The 17,021-nt window shown below is 41.2% G+C and overlaps 1 protein-coding gene across 1 annotated transcript in view; it reads right to left on the reverse strand.

Annotated features, from left to right (window-relative positions):
• The window catches only part of abca12 (ATP-binding cassette, sub-family A (ABC1), member 12), an 89,737-nt gene that overhangs the window by 67,905 nt on the left and 4,811 nt on the right, over window positions 1–17,021 (reverse strand). Inside the window, exons 5-19 of the mRNA XM_033617409.2 lie at window positions 16,873–16,997; window positions 16,090–16,163; window positions 14,474–14,644; window positions 14,153–14,346; window positions 13,511–13,629; window positions 12,379–12,479; window positions 11,137–11,283; window positions 9,942–10,108; window positions 9,479–9,612; window positions 8,665–8,795; window positions 6,511–6,675; window positions 6,074–6,282; window positions 5,644–5,777; window positions 3,543–3,657; window positions 662–3,286 (exon numbers count right to left, since the gene is read on the reverse strand). Coding sequence (XP_033473300.2) covers window positions 662–3,286; window positions 3,543–3,657; window positions 5,644–5,777; window positions 6,074–6,282; window positions 6,511–6,675; window positions 8,665–8,795; window positions 9,479–9,612; window positions 9,942–10,108; window positions 11,137–11,283; window positions 12,379–12,479; window positions 13,511–13,629; window positions 14,153–14,346; window positions 14,474–14,644; window positions 16,090–16,163; window positions 16,873–16,997 — 4,611 coding nt within the window. The remainder of the gene's footprint in view (window positions 1–661; window positions 3,287–3,542; window positions 3,658–5,643; window positions 5,778–6,073; window positions 6,283–6,510; window positions 6,676–8,664; window positions 8,796–9,478; window positions 9,613–9,941; window positions 10,109–11,136; window positions 11,284–12,378; window positions 12,480–13,510; window positions 13,630–14,152; window positions 14,347–14,473; window positions 14,645–16,089; window positions 16,164–16,872; window positions 16,998–17,021) is intronic.

The raw sequence follows: 17,021 nt of genomic DNA on the forward strand, positions 1-17,021 counted from the left end.
CTGGTTTTGGTCTCAACCAACCTCTCAGGGAACTATCGGGCTCCAATTGCTAACTGTAAAGTTGTGGACTGGATAATCACAACTATGAGCTGGAAGACGTTAAAACGCTCCATAGAGCTGAAAGGAACTACAGGGTCAGCTGATAATTCTCTGTGGGTTCCGCACTACAACTCACCCTGTTCCTCCTTTAGTCATGTGAGCAGGATTTCTGTATTCAGCATTAAATACCTCCTTAATTGTCACATCATATTACTCTCAATTATAAGGGCATTAGAAGGTAACACAATGGGACTGCATCAAAAGCATTTACTTTACACATTAATGGCGACCCCAGGAACCAATTCCCTCTTATAGATTTTTACTCTGAGGGATCATTTTAATTAGTTTATTATTTCAAGCACTATTTATACTATAAAAATATTTATACTGCATAGAATTATAGGTATCTGGTGGTGTATAGTGAATAGTTTTCCTGGTTCCTGATTCTGTTTAATTAATACTGTGGATATCATATTGTTTCTTTCTCTGCTATGGCTGACTTGTGTCCATATTGGTTGATAAGTGCTAATTTTAAAGCCTTTTCTCAACTGCATAACATAACATTAAAGCACTGTAGTCACTTGGTCCAATTAAGATTTAAGAAAATAGCAGCATCACTTACAGCTGATTCCATCTGTCTGGTCCACTGCTTACAGAGATGCTCTCAAAATATGTGGTTGCCACTCTGATACCAGGGAGCAGGTATTCAGCACCCATTTCTGCAAGTGTCTGTTGGATGACGCTTTCGGCCCTCTGGAGGATGAGGAGGGAGATGTTACGTGATGTGGCAAAACTCATGTCTGGTTGGACAATGAGCCTAAGTGAGTCCTGCACTATTTCCAGGATGTTCTGCTGTACAGAGGGCGGCAGGGGGCCTGTGGCTGTGGTCAGGCTCTGCATAGCTGTTTGGACTGCTTCCAAGATTGCAGATAAGAAGTGGTCACTCTGGAGGCCACTTGGTTGCTCTGCCACCATTAGGGCATTACTCAGCAGCATGGTGGCGTTGTGAATGATGGAGAGGTAGGCCTGTTGATCCTCACTGAGAAAATGAACCATCGTCTGCAGCAGGTGCTGGAAGTCTGTCACAGGAGTGGAGGCATTTAGGTCAGGGTTTCCCCATTGGAGCATACTACTGAGGACTGGCGAGACATTGGGTTGTTTCATCCACATCTCTATGAGGTTGAGGTAAAGATTAACTTGGAGCTCAAAAGCATGCAGAGTGGTTGTGTTAAACAGTAAATTGTGATTGAGTTCATTCTGAGCCTCCAGGTTGATCTGTAAGAGCTCAAACAGACGCCTGAGAATCTCAACTGCTGTTTGGCCAATTGCAGTCACCCCTGCACTATCTATTGGGTGCTGGAGGCTGTATATCAGGGTCTCAACCTGCTTAGAGACAAACATAGTGAAATCCAACTGTGTCAGCTGCAATGTCACTTGCATGTGTGTGATATAGTAAAAGGGGTGAAGGAGGTCTGAGATGGAACTTGTTCTGGTGATGTTTTCCAGCTTTTCCAAGTACCATTGCACCATCTCAACATACACTTTCTGAGCTTGCGTGGAGTCCATATCAGAGGTGGCGTTCAACTTGTTTAATGGTTCCATGTTGACGAGCAGTTGGATGAGACCCTCTACCACTCTGATTTCATTCATGATCTCTGGAGTGTACAGGTTATTCAGCTGGAGGTTCATCTTGATACTGGCCAGTGTGCTGTTCAAGGTGTGTGCAAGAGCAATGTTAGGATTGGACCTGAAGTCAGCTTGGACGCCATCCCTGATTGCGTTATTGACAATTAACGGGATGAGGGAGACGATGGCTGCCTGATCACGGAGAGCAGGTATGTTGCTCAGGAAACTGCTAACATCATCGATCAATCCCATAATACACTGGGCTGTCACCATCTGGTTATGCTGTGGCTCGAAACACTCGCGAGCATTGATAATCTCCATTATATTTACCACCAGGTCATTAATGTTGGCAGCTCCGGCAAGAGCAGTAATGTTGTTTAGCTCCTCGAGGGTTAAGTTTGACTGTTGCAGAGCATTCCGGACATCAGACACAGTAATATTCGGAGTAGCCATGATCAATCTGGCAAAATGAAGAATCTGTTTGAATGTTTCCACATTGGCAGCATCATTTGAGGAAAGGAGTAGTGGGAAGAACTGGGATACAATTTCCTCACGTTCCCGCCCCTCCAGAACAGAGTTGGTGTTTGCTAATGTAACAGTGACATTACTGTCAGCTGCAAGCATTATGTCTAATATCTGATCCAGGAACGTGAAGAGTTCTGAGATTCCAGCCAAACAGTCTTGGCCTGCTGCACATCTGGTCACCTGAGACTGCAGAGCGACAAAATCTTGGAGAAAGCGAGCAGCGTCCAGTTGGACCTCAGGTGGTAGGAATGCAACAATTTTCTGTGCAACAATGTCCAGGGCAGCATCTGGTCCAGCCTGAGACAGGTTCTGAAGGCTCTCTGGGGTGAGAAGTCCAAGAAAGTCTTTGGAAAGCAAGTGGAGATCACTGACTTGTGCTGGGCTGAGCTGCCCATTTGGTAATGGGAAATGTTGGATTTTTTGCAGTCTGTACAGAGACATCACAAATTCTTGAAGCTGGCGTATGTACCCAAGAATGATGTTAGTTGGGTCACCGTTTGGAGAATCCATCACTGTCTTCAGTAGCTCCATGGCACTGAGGATGGCTTCAACAGCGCCAGCTGAGGTCTGGTTGGTGAATGGCCGGATGGCCTGTATGAGATGAGCCGCATCGTCAGGGTGGAAGTAGTCCGAATAGGTAAGCAGAGTGTGTCCCATGATGTGGCTGAGCGAGATGGTGAGGTTACCCTCCAAGGAGAGAAAGAATCTTATCAACCGTTCCAGTTCTGGCATTGTAGGGTCTGTCTCATTGAAGGTAAAAATGTGCTGGTTGAGCCTGCCAATTTTCGAGGCAACATCGAGCACTGTGGAGACATTGACGGGACCTTCACTGACGAGCAGAGGCAGCAGTGGTCTTAGACCTACAGACTGTAACAGGTTACCGATGTGGGGAAGCATGACATCAGGGTCAGCAATGTTTTCATCGGGAAGCATGGAGATAGAGTTGACAAAGCTAGCCAGGTTTCGCATCAGGTTTATCAGGTAGGTGGAGAGCGCGTCTCCTCCTGTGATTTCTTGTTTCAAACCTGACCCGATCATTTGTTGAAAGACATCACCATATGCATGCTGCAACAGATTCACAGTTCCTTTGAGACATCTACAGAGAAAAGAGAGGAGTGGGAAAGAACATGTCAGAATTTTAGAAATTACTGAGTAATATGGGTAAAATAGTATGAACAATAAAAAATATCATATCAGTCTAAATAGTTGTTTTTAATGAGTCAACATCCTATGAACAATTAAAGGTAATTAACAGGACAGAACATTAAATTCCAGAGCATACGCAATACATGCATTATCTCCATGTTCAATAAGACATCATTCATTTAAACGAACACACTAAAAGCACTTACTGCACCAGGACATCTTGGTTTGGTGACATCAGAACCTGAGTCATTCTTTGAGCAAACTGTGGCCAGTTCAAACCAGTATTACACTCAAAGACCTGGTTGTAGATGTTGATAGAACCTAAAGTGGGAGGTAAATACATCACATACATACTTGAGAACTGGTTGTGTTTATTGTACTATCTTAAATAAATCACTTGCTTTGGCACTTAACGACGAAATGGTCTATCATTTGGAGAAACACCTGTACATGTTTCAGTGAGTTTCACTATAGCAGCCCAGTGACATCCTCTATTAATCAATGTGCACAGGACTATATGAAGAAAAAAAACACTGATAGAACTGAATTTGTCATTTCTTTTTGTTGGTTATGATTTACTGGAAATATGTAAGTGCAGGATCTACAGTATACCTTCAACTGATTTTTTTAGTTGCTGTATACAAAGAGAAATAAAAAATGTTTTCTTTAAAAATAAATAGCCAAAAGCCCTTTTTGTGTGAGTGATAACAAGGCCGACAAGCTGTCATAGAAAATAGGATAACAAAGGAAAACACTACTTCGTGCTAATCAAATACACTTTGGCACATAAAAAAAAATAATTAAAAAATGTATTAGTCTTATATGTATCTTGCGTCTTTAAGTGGAAGTTTGGGTCTTTTGAGGTATTTAAACATAGTATGGTTCCAAGTATTTGGTGAATTTCATTGTGAGGACTTCTTAAGACTGTGTTTGTAAATGATTCCGCTTTTGGCAGGCAGGTGACCTAAGGCTGCTCTCTAATTGTTTGCTTCAGATTTTTCCACGGGGAACAGAGCTCTGCCCATCAGAAACTCCCACTTTTATTGGCGAAAATCAGTATTGTTTTATGCAATTATCTATTTTTATCTAATGTAGTTGGACAATTCTTGAATCTGTCTTTTATGTTCATACCCACTCAAATGTGCAACTGTCACTGCTCCTTAGCTAGATAACCATCACTTTAAGGGAATGGCAAAGTGAAGCGGAACCGGGGAAATCAAAACTCAAATGCCCTTTCACATGGCGAAGAGCAAGAAAAGGATAAAGGAGCTTGGACGGACCGAGACGATTAACAAATTCAGCAGGACACCAGGGGTTCTCCTATTCTTGTTATGACAAACGGAGTTGGTTAACGTTAGCTGGATATGGTGTAGGTAATGCCTTTTTTTTTGGCTTCCCCTGTTTTCTATACTAAAGTCTCTGCACCAAACCCAAACCGTTGTGGACAATAACAGGTACAAGCCCTAAAACATTTTTCTGTAATTGTATGCAAATGAGTGTAACCTTTATGCATAAATAAACCTATTGTTTGTTTTTGTGAACAGCTGAACTTGAAGTGTTGCTGCCACAAGAAACTGTGGAATGGCATTATCTTCTTTTCTTTTGTAGAGGATGGTCCTGTGTATCATATGCTAAAAGAGTTAAGAAAGCAAGCACTGAAGCACCTTTCCTTAACATTTAGAGAATGCCAACGGCCCTTATCATGGCTGCCAATTAGATAATTCTGAGTCATGTCACTAAAATGTCATTAAAATGCAAACAGCACGAAAGTAGCTCTAGCTATCTGGGCAGGTACTGGGCATAATAGAGTGGCCCCTATGCCACTTTCTATTATGGCAATTTAGAGGTATCATGGATGATTTTGTACATAGCAGAGCCAGAAAGAGAGACTATTTTATGATTAATTTAGGCTTATAAAATCTTCCAATGTGACAACAAAGCTTTCTGTCAGTGTTTGCTTTTGTAAATATTACAGGTAGCTTAAACGTCTTCTTTATTTGTGGTGGAGAGCAGTGTATGTTGTTGATGTGCTTTTGGCTTTAACTGAGTGTACCTGCACTATAAATCCTGTGTTGCTGAGATACAGGTGAATTTATTTCTATTTATTCTGCTGTTGGCTCTGAGTGTTCTTGTACTGTAAATCCCGCTGAGATGCAGGTAAATGTATGTCTTAGTTGATCAGGCAAGAACAGGACTATCCCTTTGACTAAATCACAATTTTGATAATGATAAATCAAATTGAAACTGCATTTGAAAAGAAAAGAAAAGAAAAGAAAAGAAAAGAAAAGAAGAAGAAACGGTACTCACAGTTTGCTGGTTGAGTTGTGACACTGGGGCTGTAGTTCAAAATCCAGTAAAGCGCATGAACAGAATTCTTTACCTCAGGCCACAGTTGACTCTCCTCAATCTGTTCTCCCACATTCACCATGAACAAGAAAACACTACAAGCAAAGCAAAGCACAACACTGTCACAACAGTGGAGTGATAACTGACAGCATGAAATGAGACATTGTGCACCCTATCTAAAATACATGATTGTTTCTTTTCACTAATTGCAATGAAAAGGGCCTTGTCTAACTTAAAACAAATGTCTTAGTGGGCCTGGACCTTAAATCATTTAAGCTAGAGGCATGTCGTGCCTGTGTTCATTCATCTGTTCAAATCAAATTCAGATACGCAGAGCACTATAGCGCTCTGAGATGAAACCCTGCCAGTATAATCAACACTTTGTCAACACCTTTGTTGAAGAGTCTCGGTAACATTATGATCGTTGTTGTGTGGCATCCAGTCCATCCAGTATGCTCCACCCAGTCCTGTGACCAGTGTGTCCAAAAGCATGCCAAACTGCATACTGAAGTTTTGCAGCTTGTGCCACTCGGAGAGAATCATGGGAAGTGTCACATTGTCGTCTGTTTGTTCTGTGATGGTGTTGTACACGTCTTGTGCCTGTAGAAACATGAAACAAGATTTAAATCTTAAGTAAATTTCAACAATACAGGACAGTCCAACCCTAAAACAATGAAATTTATTCAGGAAATGAAAACTCAAAACAATGAAGGAAAGTAAAGAGTGTAGTACTGAGTTTGAAAAGGATGTTTTTCACATGATAAATGAGAGTCAGACAGCACATCTCTTTGGAATAAAACTCCTCAAATGCAGTTAAGTAACTTTTACCTTCTGAACCAATGGCAGCCGGCCCGCCTGTAGCGCTTGCTCCAGAGGGGAGGTGTCCTGACAGATCAATGCTTTCCAAATCTCGACTGGTACGTTCTCTGATGTTAAAAGCCACTCAAAGGGACCCAACACATCCTCACATGTTGAAGGCTCAGGTGACTGTATCTAGTAAGACAGAGGCAAAAAGCACCAGCTGAGAAGTGCATACTATTATCAAAAACCTCAAACATGTCAACCCCTTAAGTCGAGGTATTACATGTGACAGTGTGCTGTGAGAGGATCATTAGTGAAATATAATGTGGCAGACGGGTATTCGCTATGTTATCTTAAAATTCTTGCATACAGTTTCATAACAAAGCTGTCTGGGTTTAAGCGATGCTTGGCTCTCAGCGTGTTGTTGAAAAATGACATGCAAATTTCCCCTTGAGGATTAAAAAAGTATATTTTATCTTTATTTACACACCAATGTCATCGCTAAGAAACATGACTTCAGGAATACTGGCAGCTTCACATGAACAATCATGCAGACTTAAAACCATGTCCAGTTTAACCTAATGATATGAGTCACAGTGAAACTAAAGGTAATTCTCCATTATAACCATCAAATATGTTATAAAAATGAGTGCACACGTAACTAGGGTCAACACAAAGGGTTGAGAACCGCCTCGACTTGGCGGTTGCCTAAACATGCACTCCTTGTCTTGCTGCCTCCACACACCTGAGCAATGACACTAAGCTGCTGTCTAACTGTTATGCCTGAAACTACAAAAATAAGATCAAAGTTGTAAAATAATAATATGTTCTTTAAGGGCCCCAACACACCAAGCTGATGCTAAGTCGTCAGCCAATGTCAGGCTGTTGTTGAGTGTCTGTTGCCCTAGTTTTTGTGGTGTGTCTCACACTGTTGGCACTTGTTGGCCCTTTTCATTATTTTTTTTAACCTGCTTGGCATGTTGACTTGGCGTCAGAAACAGTGGAGCCTGTCTGTGAGTGAAATCATCAATTGACCCTTCGCTAAGCCCCGCCCCCCTTAGTCACTGTTGCCATGTCCGTCAAGCTTTCACTCCTAGCATAAGAAATATGGAGTTTTCAGCGATATCAGTGAGAGATATTCCAAAGGAAATAACATCAAATTTCTGGAAAAACTGTTCGGAGATATCAGAGAGAAGCCGACAGAAAGGTCTTCAATATTCACGTGAGAGCTACATTCACAATATCATCTGCTGGCGGTGTATAAATCAAGAGAACATTAAAATAGAGGGAAAAGCTCACCAGTCGCAATGCAAGCGTCAGGCACCCCACATCTTGACACTTCACGTGAAGGACAAAGAATGTTCTTGTACAGCAGGGTAAATCAATATATGGTTTAAATTTAACTTAATGTTGAGTTATGTTCCCTCCTTGGGGCAGACAAAGGGAGAGCAGCTAGCACACAAAGCTAGCGTTAGATAACGTTAGTTAGCATCTTAGCCTGGAACAAACGTAGGTGTTTTTATTGATCTTTGCTGGATTCACCTGTTCGTGTGGTCTTCCTACACTGTTTTAGCCATATCTTCCTTGGGTCTTGGGCTTGGGGAAGGAGAAAAATTCAACACCACCTTCGACACTTTTTGGGAATCAGGGGTCGGACTTGAAGGTAACATTACCGTATGCACGCCGCTTCAGCATATTAGCTTCTGCTGAAAGCTTGACAGACCTCTCGGTTGCTACACACGGTTGCTAATGTAGGATTGGACAGTGACTGATTAAGGGAGAGGCTTAGCGAAGGGTCAATTGGCAGTTCAGCTCAGTGCACAAAAGGGAAACAGAAGTGAGAACAGTTAACAACAACTTAAGTCATGAGGGCGTGTGATCAATACAAACTTTTATGTAAGATTGTGAACATTGTGTTGTGTTGTTAATGTGCTAACTGGCTAACCAGCATCTTGAATCTGTCCTGTTGCTCTTCCAGTTTCCCTTTTTGAATAAGAAATTCACACTATCCAACCTGCTGGTACAGATATTATTTCCACTGACACAGGCACAGAACATGCTATGTGCTAGTTTGAAGCTTTTTGGCCAAGACACTAGTTCTTTGATGTCGGTTTGCTGTGTCTGGGCCTTAAGATATTTATAGCCAAATGCATATTGTCAGTTGAAATACCATGAACATACCTCTGTAATCACTTCCATGACACTGTCCCTGACACGACCAATCCAAACGTTTGCCTCAGTCTGGTTTGTCAGCAACGTTAGGTAAGTCATTTTGAGATGATGAGCACATTCCAGGATACTGCCCACTAATTCTGTAAAGCAGGGAGAGTGAAGGAAACAAATTTAATACAAAAACAAAGCCAGATCAGTCAACAACAGGCAGTGATATACTATGAAACAAAATTTTAACTCAATATACAGTAAAAACGTAATCCACCTAACACACTTTTAAATCACCAACTTATCACACAATATCTGCTGTACAATACATCCCACGGGGTTGTTTTTTAACAAAGTGTTATTTTTTTTCCCTTTTTGTGTATGTACTGTGTATCAATTTCTTGCGTGGGCACACCTCCAGTCCTACTTCAACATCTTTCATCAGTCCCCTGAGAAAGGGTGTAAACTTTTTCCATTCACCTCTGAGTTACATAGTACGCGTACTTCAGGTACAAAACACAATAGTGACTGTGGGAGTATGTGAGTCATACTTCTTACACTGAAAACAATATGTTCTGTGAATGGGTTAATTTTCAGATTTAGTCTCTTTGCTCTGGCTCTTTCATTGAGTACCGACACCAAAAGCTCATGTTTACTGTCTTAGGTCAGTGCTCTCAAATTTTTCTGTCAAAATCTATTTCATCTTTACAGAAAAAAACGCTGTCTCTGCTTGTGAGTGAACACCAGGAGGAATAACAAAACACTTTAAAAGAGTGCTGAAAATGAAAATGTTTGACTGAGGCTTCACTGTGAGCAGGGTGTTTTGTAGTCTTACCTTCTGCTGTTTCGAGGGCCTGTGCCACTGACCTCATGGACTGAAAGCCAGTTTTGAGGATGACCTGGACAACCATATCCAACTCCGGTACAAATGGTATAGTCTCCATCACCAATTGACCGACCCCCAGAAATCTGCCAAAGCACAAGGCCAGACAAACAAATGGTACAAAAATGTCATCTAACAAGTACAACCCACATGTACAGTAGTGAATACATGCAAATTAAAACTATACAATTTGTTTAGTCATCTTTGCTGTTTCTGGCCAAAAATAAAATCCTGCCTACTAATACACATTTATTAAAAACTCTGTCCACTTGTCTGAACATGTTTGCGTCATTCAGAAAATCCACTCGGGTGCTTCACTCCAATTTGCTTTTTAGTTTGTGCAGCATTATAAAAATGGTTAACCTTTGATGGATTTACTTTACAGTTGATTGGCAATGCATGGTGGTGTACTTACAGCTCCTCCTCAGGGTTTTGTGGTTGTGTAACTACGCTACGGTGAGTCCTTGTGATGTTGGAGCCTCCCGGTCCTCCAGGAGATGGACCTCCCATCAGACTGTGCAGCAGCCCTTTGGCGAAGGATATGTCATGTGGAGCAACATGCTCACTCCATACCCGAAGAACCTGGGAAAATAATATAGTTAACATATGGGAGGAGAAGGTATGCCAAGTTAGATTTGCAAAATTAAAACCATTTTAGCTAAATTCAACCTGCTTCATTCCTGTGTGCCTCTAAACAATAATCTATATCTCCTAATATCTCTACACCATGTTGTCAAGGAGCACATAATTTAAAAAAAAATACAATTAATTTTGTCACATCTTTACTCCTCTACGCAAATTTGTTTTGACAGCATATGACAGTAGAACTTAAGAGCTGGTGAACAGTTTACTTTATTAAACTCTATTTCATAATAATGTATATTTTGTTATCATGCTGCGCTATGGGGGATGGGGCGCTATATCTGTTAGTGACATGTTTGAGTAATGACACAAGCACATCATTGCTTTATTGTTATGTAAAACTGTAAAAACAAATACGTTGTACATATTTTTAACAATATTTCTTCAGCTTTTTAATTTTTTCAATTGTATTTCTGTTTCTTTCTTGCTTTTTATCTTTTAGTTTATGGTTATGTTTTATTTTATAGTTTAATGTCATACACCAAAATGCCAAGTAAAATTCCTAATATGGGAAAACCTCCTCAGCAGTAAACGTGATTCTGATTCTGATTGACGGCTGAGTGAGTACAGAGAGTGATGAAAATGTTAGCTAACAGCTTCTGATTGGGAATTATCTCATCAAAACACATCTACCATAGTGGCAGCGCTAATTGGATGTCTTTGAGGTTTTCGTTCCCCAGGTGCAACCTGGGAGTCGCAGTTGCTTGTTGCTACGGCCAACAGCTTTCTTGTGGTCGCAGACTAATTATTTGGTACTCTCTGAATCTAATTAAAAGTGAAGGTGGCACTTGAGAATGCAAATTAAGAGTGAGGACAGAAGAACACAGCCGAGTTACACGAGAGAAAGTGAGAGTGGGATGGTGAGAAGAAAGAAAAGCCGCCCACACACATCAAGTAGCTTACTCATTTCTGATTTCTGTGAATCTCTCTCTCTTGATGATGATAACATTCATAATACTATTACCGACCTGCTTTGCCACCTCGCCAGGGCTGATCCATCCCAGAAGCATGTCCACTGCCCCTGTACTGCATGCTGCTGTGAGCCACAATGGGTTACTGCTGTTTTCACACACGTACATAAGCACCATTTCTCTGTCCAATGTCAAGAAGATAGCCTGGAGAAGAGGGGAGAATCACAGTAAATATATTCGAAACTGTGGAAACTACTACAAGGAGATGGTTTGCTTAGCTAAGCACATACTTGCCAACCTTGAGACCTCAGAAATATGAAGAAAATCAAAACCCAAGGGGGGGTTCTGGTGACTTTCAAAGAATAAAAAAACAACAACAACATATATATAAATAAAACTACACTTGCATCAGCATCTTTATAAGTTAAACTGCAATAGTTTTTGGTTTGTGACCCTGATACTCCAGCAGAGTGCCAGTAGGAGGGGGGGGAGGCCAGGCTGTAGGTCCACCGGGAGCCGAGCCTGACTCATGCAGGCCCAGCAGGTGCCCCTATCCAGCTCCGAAGGGTGAGGGAAAGAGGGAGGGAGGGGGAAGTGCAAGCAGGTGGAAAACAGTACACTTTTAGAGTCACAGGGCTTGTACATGCCATACTATGCCAGGAACAGGTTGTGAAAATGAAAAGGAAATAAGGTGTGAAAATCTGTCATAAAATGGGAGAAATACGGGAGAATTGTGACCCCAGGAGAAAAGTGGGAGAGGGCAAAATGAAAATGGGAGCTCCCCAGGAAGTATGACTTAGCATTAAGACTGGAAATGGGGAGACACCTTTATACAGAGCCAGGCTAGCTGTTAGCCTCTGCTTCCAGTCTTTATGCTAAGCTAAAAGGCTGCTGGTTGTTGCTTCATATTTAGCGGACACATGAGAATTGCAACGATCTTCTCATCTCACTCTCAGGAAGAAAGGTCAATAAGAGTATCTTGAACTAGGCTTTCAACTTATTTAGTTTCACTTGATTTTCCTGCTTCAAATCTGGTTTTGTGGTTCAAAATGAGGCTCAGATGTGGCACATGAGACTTACAGCTTGTGCTGCCACAGCTGAAACCAGTTTGACAACCCTGAAGATAGAGCTGTTTTGCTTTTATTGAAATATTTAAATTTGCAAACTGTCATATGACATTACACAAATCTCCACTGTGAGTGAGAATATGTATGGAAAAGCATCTAATTCAGATTGTAGTTGTAGTAGTTTTGCTACTAACACTTATTTTCATACTGTAAAGAAAGGTGTGCCACCTACCTTGTCCAGTGGTATTGTGACTTCTTGCAGAACAAGTCTGACCATGTCACTAAGTGTGTCATTCTCTAATGTGACAACCTCTCTGAGGGAAATGGACACATCTAAGAGGAATCAAAACCACATGGTCAGATGATACACCCTAATGGCATTTCAGCACAAAACTTGACTGACAACATTACTCTGGTGTTCCCATATCAAAGGTCAATGTGTTCACATTATTACGTGTACATGGACATGAATAACCCATTGGGTTATCGGAGTATCCCGATTATGTGTTTGAGCATGTATACTTCATATCCTGTTTACAGAAACCGGGATAAGACCACTCCAATTTCCAAAAGAAATCGGGATACTGTGGCATGTATACACCTTATTTATAGTGGTTAATAAGGGTCGGCGACTATCTGCACAGGCGTGGCTGTTACATGGTAACCGCAATGGCGACGGCAAAAGCCCACTTGTGGAGCGACAACGAAACTGACGAGTTAAATATAGTGGCTAGCCAGGATTGGAAAAGCCATCGACATGCTATCCTATTCAAGTCTAAGGTGGGAATTTTCTTTCCTTCACAATCAGTGAACTCCATCATGGCAACTTTATCCCACCAGTCACAGCTGCGGATCTTCAATCACTACCTTGTTCTACATGGTGGCAGTGAAAGTGACACACAGACACCTGTCAAAGTCGAGGACCTGTGTAAAATTTCCTGTTGCTCTCGTGTCCTTTTGCTGCCAGTCAGGTGGAGGAGCCAAGCCCGCAACACTCATAGCATTTAAAAGTGCTAAGCCTGATACAAGCGAAAACTTGTTTTATTTTTAAGGCACAGTCAAATTATCTATGTGTGTCAGATACAGGATATGAAAAGTTTGTTTTGTAAACATCACTGCACCTGCACCTGCACAAATAGAGTGCAGTTATCAGTAACTGGGATACTAGTATTTATCGTGTATACAGGGAATATGAGTAACTCGATTTCTCTGTGCTCATGTGAACACCATATCACGAATATGATCAAAACCAGGAAACCCTCATAAACAGGTTATTCATATACGTGTAAACACACTGATTTTGACTTCCCTAAAGCAGCTGTGGCTAACTTGTGGTATGTTCAGTACAGCTGAGGGACAGTTACCTTTGCCGGGCCAGTTTTGAGCATAGTGGACCAGGTTGATTCCTCCAGCGAGGAGCGGATGCACTGGGGACAGTGAGGCACTGGCTTCAGGGAAATTGCCCTGGAGGACATGCATGGCGCTAATGAGAAGGAAGGGAGAAAGAAAATAATGGTCAAAACAAGACAGAACCTGCAGCAATCACTTGACAGAGGTCATGATTAGACAAACACACAGGTTGGCCCCCTGCTGTTCAAGGTCTTTAATTCTTAGTGAGTTGCAAACAGAGCTAGACTGAGTCTTTGAAAACCAAAAGCGATAGAATATTTCTAAATCAAAAGGCCAAGGTTAAACTGTAATCTTCCCTCAGTTCACTATTTCTAAACTGGAATCTATTTATGATAGAAGAGCCAGTCGCTTTTGTGTTTCACACCTATCATCTATGAGGTCAAAAATGTTGTAACCATAATGTGAAACTAAAACTTATGTCTACCAACTCTGACACAGACAATATGCTGTGGCCTTTATTAAATATTCAGTACAACACAGCATACTTCAACTATTCCCATCATAAGGATTTTTTCTAAACTTACTAAATAAATTAACATTTTCATACAGCTGCCCCTCATTCATTTTGCATTGCCCCATCATTGATAGTACATTACCGCTGTATGTTGGTGAGCAGGGTCCCTGCGCTGGCCAGCATTTCGTCAAAAGAACCAGAAGACAAGAGCTGGGGAACATTTAAAAGGGTTTCCCACAGCGCGGTCTGATTCTGCAGCTGATCAAACACCAACACTGCCGCCCCGGCCACCGTCAACGTCTCATTTGGTTTTGTCAGAATCAGGTCCGTTAGTATCTGGCAACAAGAGGAGGTTTCAGAGTCAACAGAACAAATATTATTATACATATATATTTTTTTCTTTTCACACAAAACAGAAAAAAATGTAATGTTAGTGTGCAAGCAAGCGAACACAAATACACACCTGGTTGAGTGTGTTGAGAGAGACTTCAAACAAACTGTTGTTGGACCTGCAGAAAGTGACCACAGCGTAGGAGAGGGCGTCGGGTGAGGTCGTGTTCATCCTGGGCAGCATCAGGGTGCAGATGGCTCTTTTCAACAGGTTCATTGAGTCCAGCATTTCATTGACGCTCTCCTGGATTCAGATTATTACACTTACGCATTAAATGAAGGGATTTGTTCAAGAGGTAAATTCATACAATATCTTTCAAATAACATTCTTTACAGTTAAGTGTAATTATGAACTATTAGACCAAGTTAATACCATCAGATTTGATACAAGACAAGTTGAAACTGCCACTTTACACCAATGCGACTGGGCGAGATGGTGCTGATGCTGTCTCCATAGTAACAACTCTCTGTACATCTATTCTTATTTTTCAGGCTTATTATGTAGCCAAATCCAATTTGTAGCCTCTTAAAAAAAGAATGAGGAAAGTGATAATGATACTTGCTACAGTTGCATTTCTTGTGGTAATGAAACGGTGAGAACACAAACGAAACAATCTGAGCTTCAGATGGACCCTATTCATCATAAATATGCTACAATAAATCAAATAACCAGCGCAGATTAATTGGTCAATGAGTATGTGTCTGTGTGACATGAGCACATACAGCGAGCAGTAGCAGCAACACAGCATCCAACACCGACACACAATTAGGAAGGGGACCAACATACATGTCAACAATTGTGGGGATTAAAATCTGACAGAATGCCACACCAAGCGAACATGCTGTTTGCAGACAGCTTGTCACTTTGCTACAATCCGAATGGCTACGGAAATAGGTGACGCGCCTTACGTCCTTAAACAAGCCACTGGCGACTCGACAAGCTGAATGACAGGCGACACCATCAGCCGGCCTGTGTCGAGCTGACATGCGCCAGTTCAAACTGCTGCAGTTTTTCTCTGCAACATACTAAAACACTTCTGTCTCATCGCAAATCTTTGGTCTGAACTCGACTTTAAAAAAATCAGTCGTATCTATGAATGGCCAAATGTGCGATCTACCATATATCAGTCCATTTTCACCATATAATGTAGGCTGGGGTGGTATCACAGTAGTACGGTATACCAGGGTACTGAGAAATCCTGGTGGTATGATTTCAGTAACTCATTGTACATACTGCACGGCATGCACAAGGAGTAACTAAGTGGATGAGTAAACAAGAGGGTTCGGGCAATGAAGCCAGTCCCAGTTCCATGACTGAGAGAAACAAGAATTCAAAAGGCGTACAGTTTTATTTCTGTTTCATAAGGAAAACAGATGTGAGAATATGACTTTTCTTAACACTGTGTGAGTTTCTAATGTGTATCTATTAGTTTGAAAAAGCTAAGCTACCAAATCTTTATTGACTACTGCTACTATAACAGGTTCCCCCTTCTACCAAAAAATCATGTATTACCGCACTGATGCTTACAAAAGAGGAAACAGAATGAAGACACGTTTGAATTTTGAGTGTTTTTTTTATCAGCAAATACGGGCTTATCTCTAGACAATGACCTATACGGAAGGGGCCAAACAGGCTGTTCCTTATTCTCAGCAGTTTTATTCCTCCCATTATGTTTTAACAATACCCACCTCATCTCCCAGAAGAGTTGTATTCATGCCGTTCATGAGAGAGGCATTATGAGGCATTCCTTGGTAGGATGAACCTTTAACAAAAGAACACACTGTTGAAAAACGGGCTGAATGAAGCAGTTACCATAATGTGTGATATCATAGTCATCCTATAATGCAAACATAAGAAGGGGATAGAGTAAATGTCAACATTGTGTTGGACAAAACAGTCAAAGAAGACAATGAAGTGTGGTTCATAAGGTAACAGTGGAAATTTGGTTTTATAGAAGAAAAGATTATAACCCCTAAAATGTCTGTCCATTAAATAAGAAGCAAACAGGAGACAGTTAGCTTAATAAAAAATGTGCTTTCCAGCGCCTCTTAAACTCACCAATTAACACACATCTAGCTTGTTTAATCTGTACAAAACCAAGTTGCTAACCAAAGGCTAGCTGTTCCCCCCGTCTCGTCTTTATGCTTAAGCTATTTGTCTCCCGGCTCTGGCTCCATATTGAACAGATACTGATCTTCTCATCTAATGTTTCATATCTTTTAGTCTACTCGAAATTATTTATTCTTCCAAATGTAGAGTTTGGCTGGTCTATCTTCCTAGATAGGTCTCAGCTACAAATGTTTAATGGTTGTCTGTGCCATAACGTGTCTAAATGGTGCGCCTTGATGAAATAATAACATACAGTGCAAGAGTTTAACCAGAATTGGAGATATAAACTTTACTGGAAACCATGAAAATGTGATTTTGGCATTTCACATAGAAAGAAGTGTCTGTGAATGAGGATAGCATACCCAAAAAGCTGTTCATGGCTTTAATCAGTTTTTCAGGATCATAGTTGGGGTCCCTGGAGATGTTGAAAAAACCTGCTCCCTCAATCAGGTTCGCCATCGGGGAAACCTTCAGCGGGTGATCTGGGCTGTCATACAGAGTCAAAAGTTTC

The sequence above is a fragment of the Epinephelus lanceolatus genome, chromosome 14, assembly GCF_041903045.1.
Source record: "Epinephelus lanceolatus isolate andai-2023 chromosome 14, ASM4190304v1, whole genome shotgun sequence".
NCBI lineage: Eukaryota > Metazoa > Chordata > Actinopteri > Perciformes > Serranidae > Epinephelus > Epinephelus lanceolatus.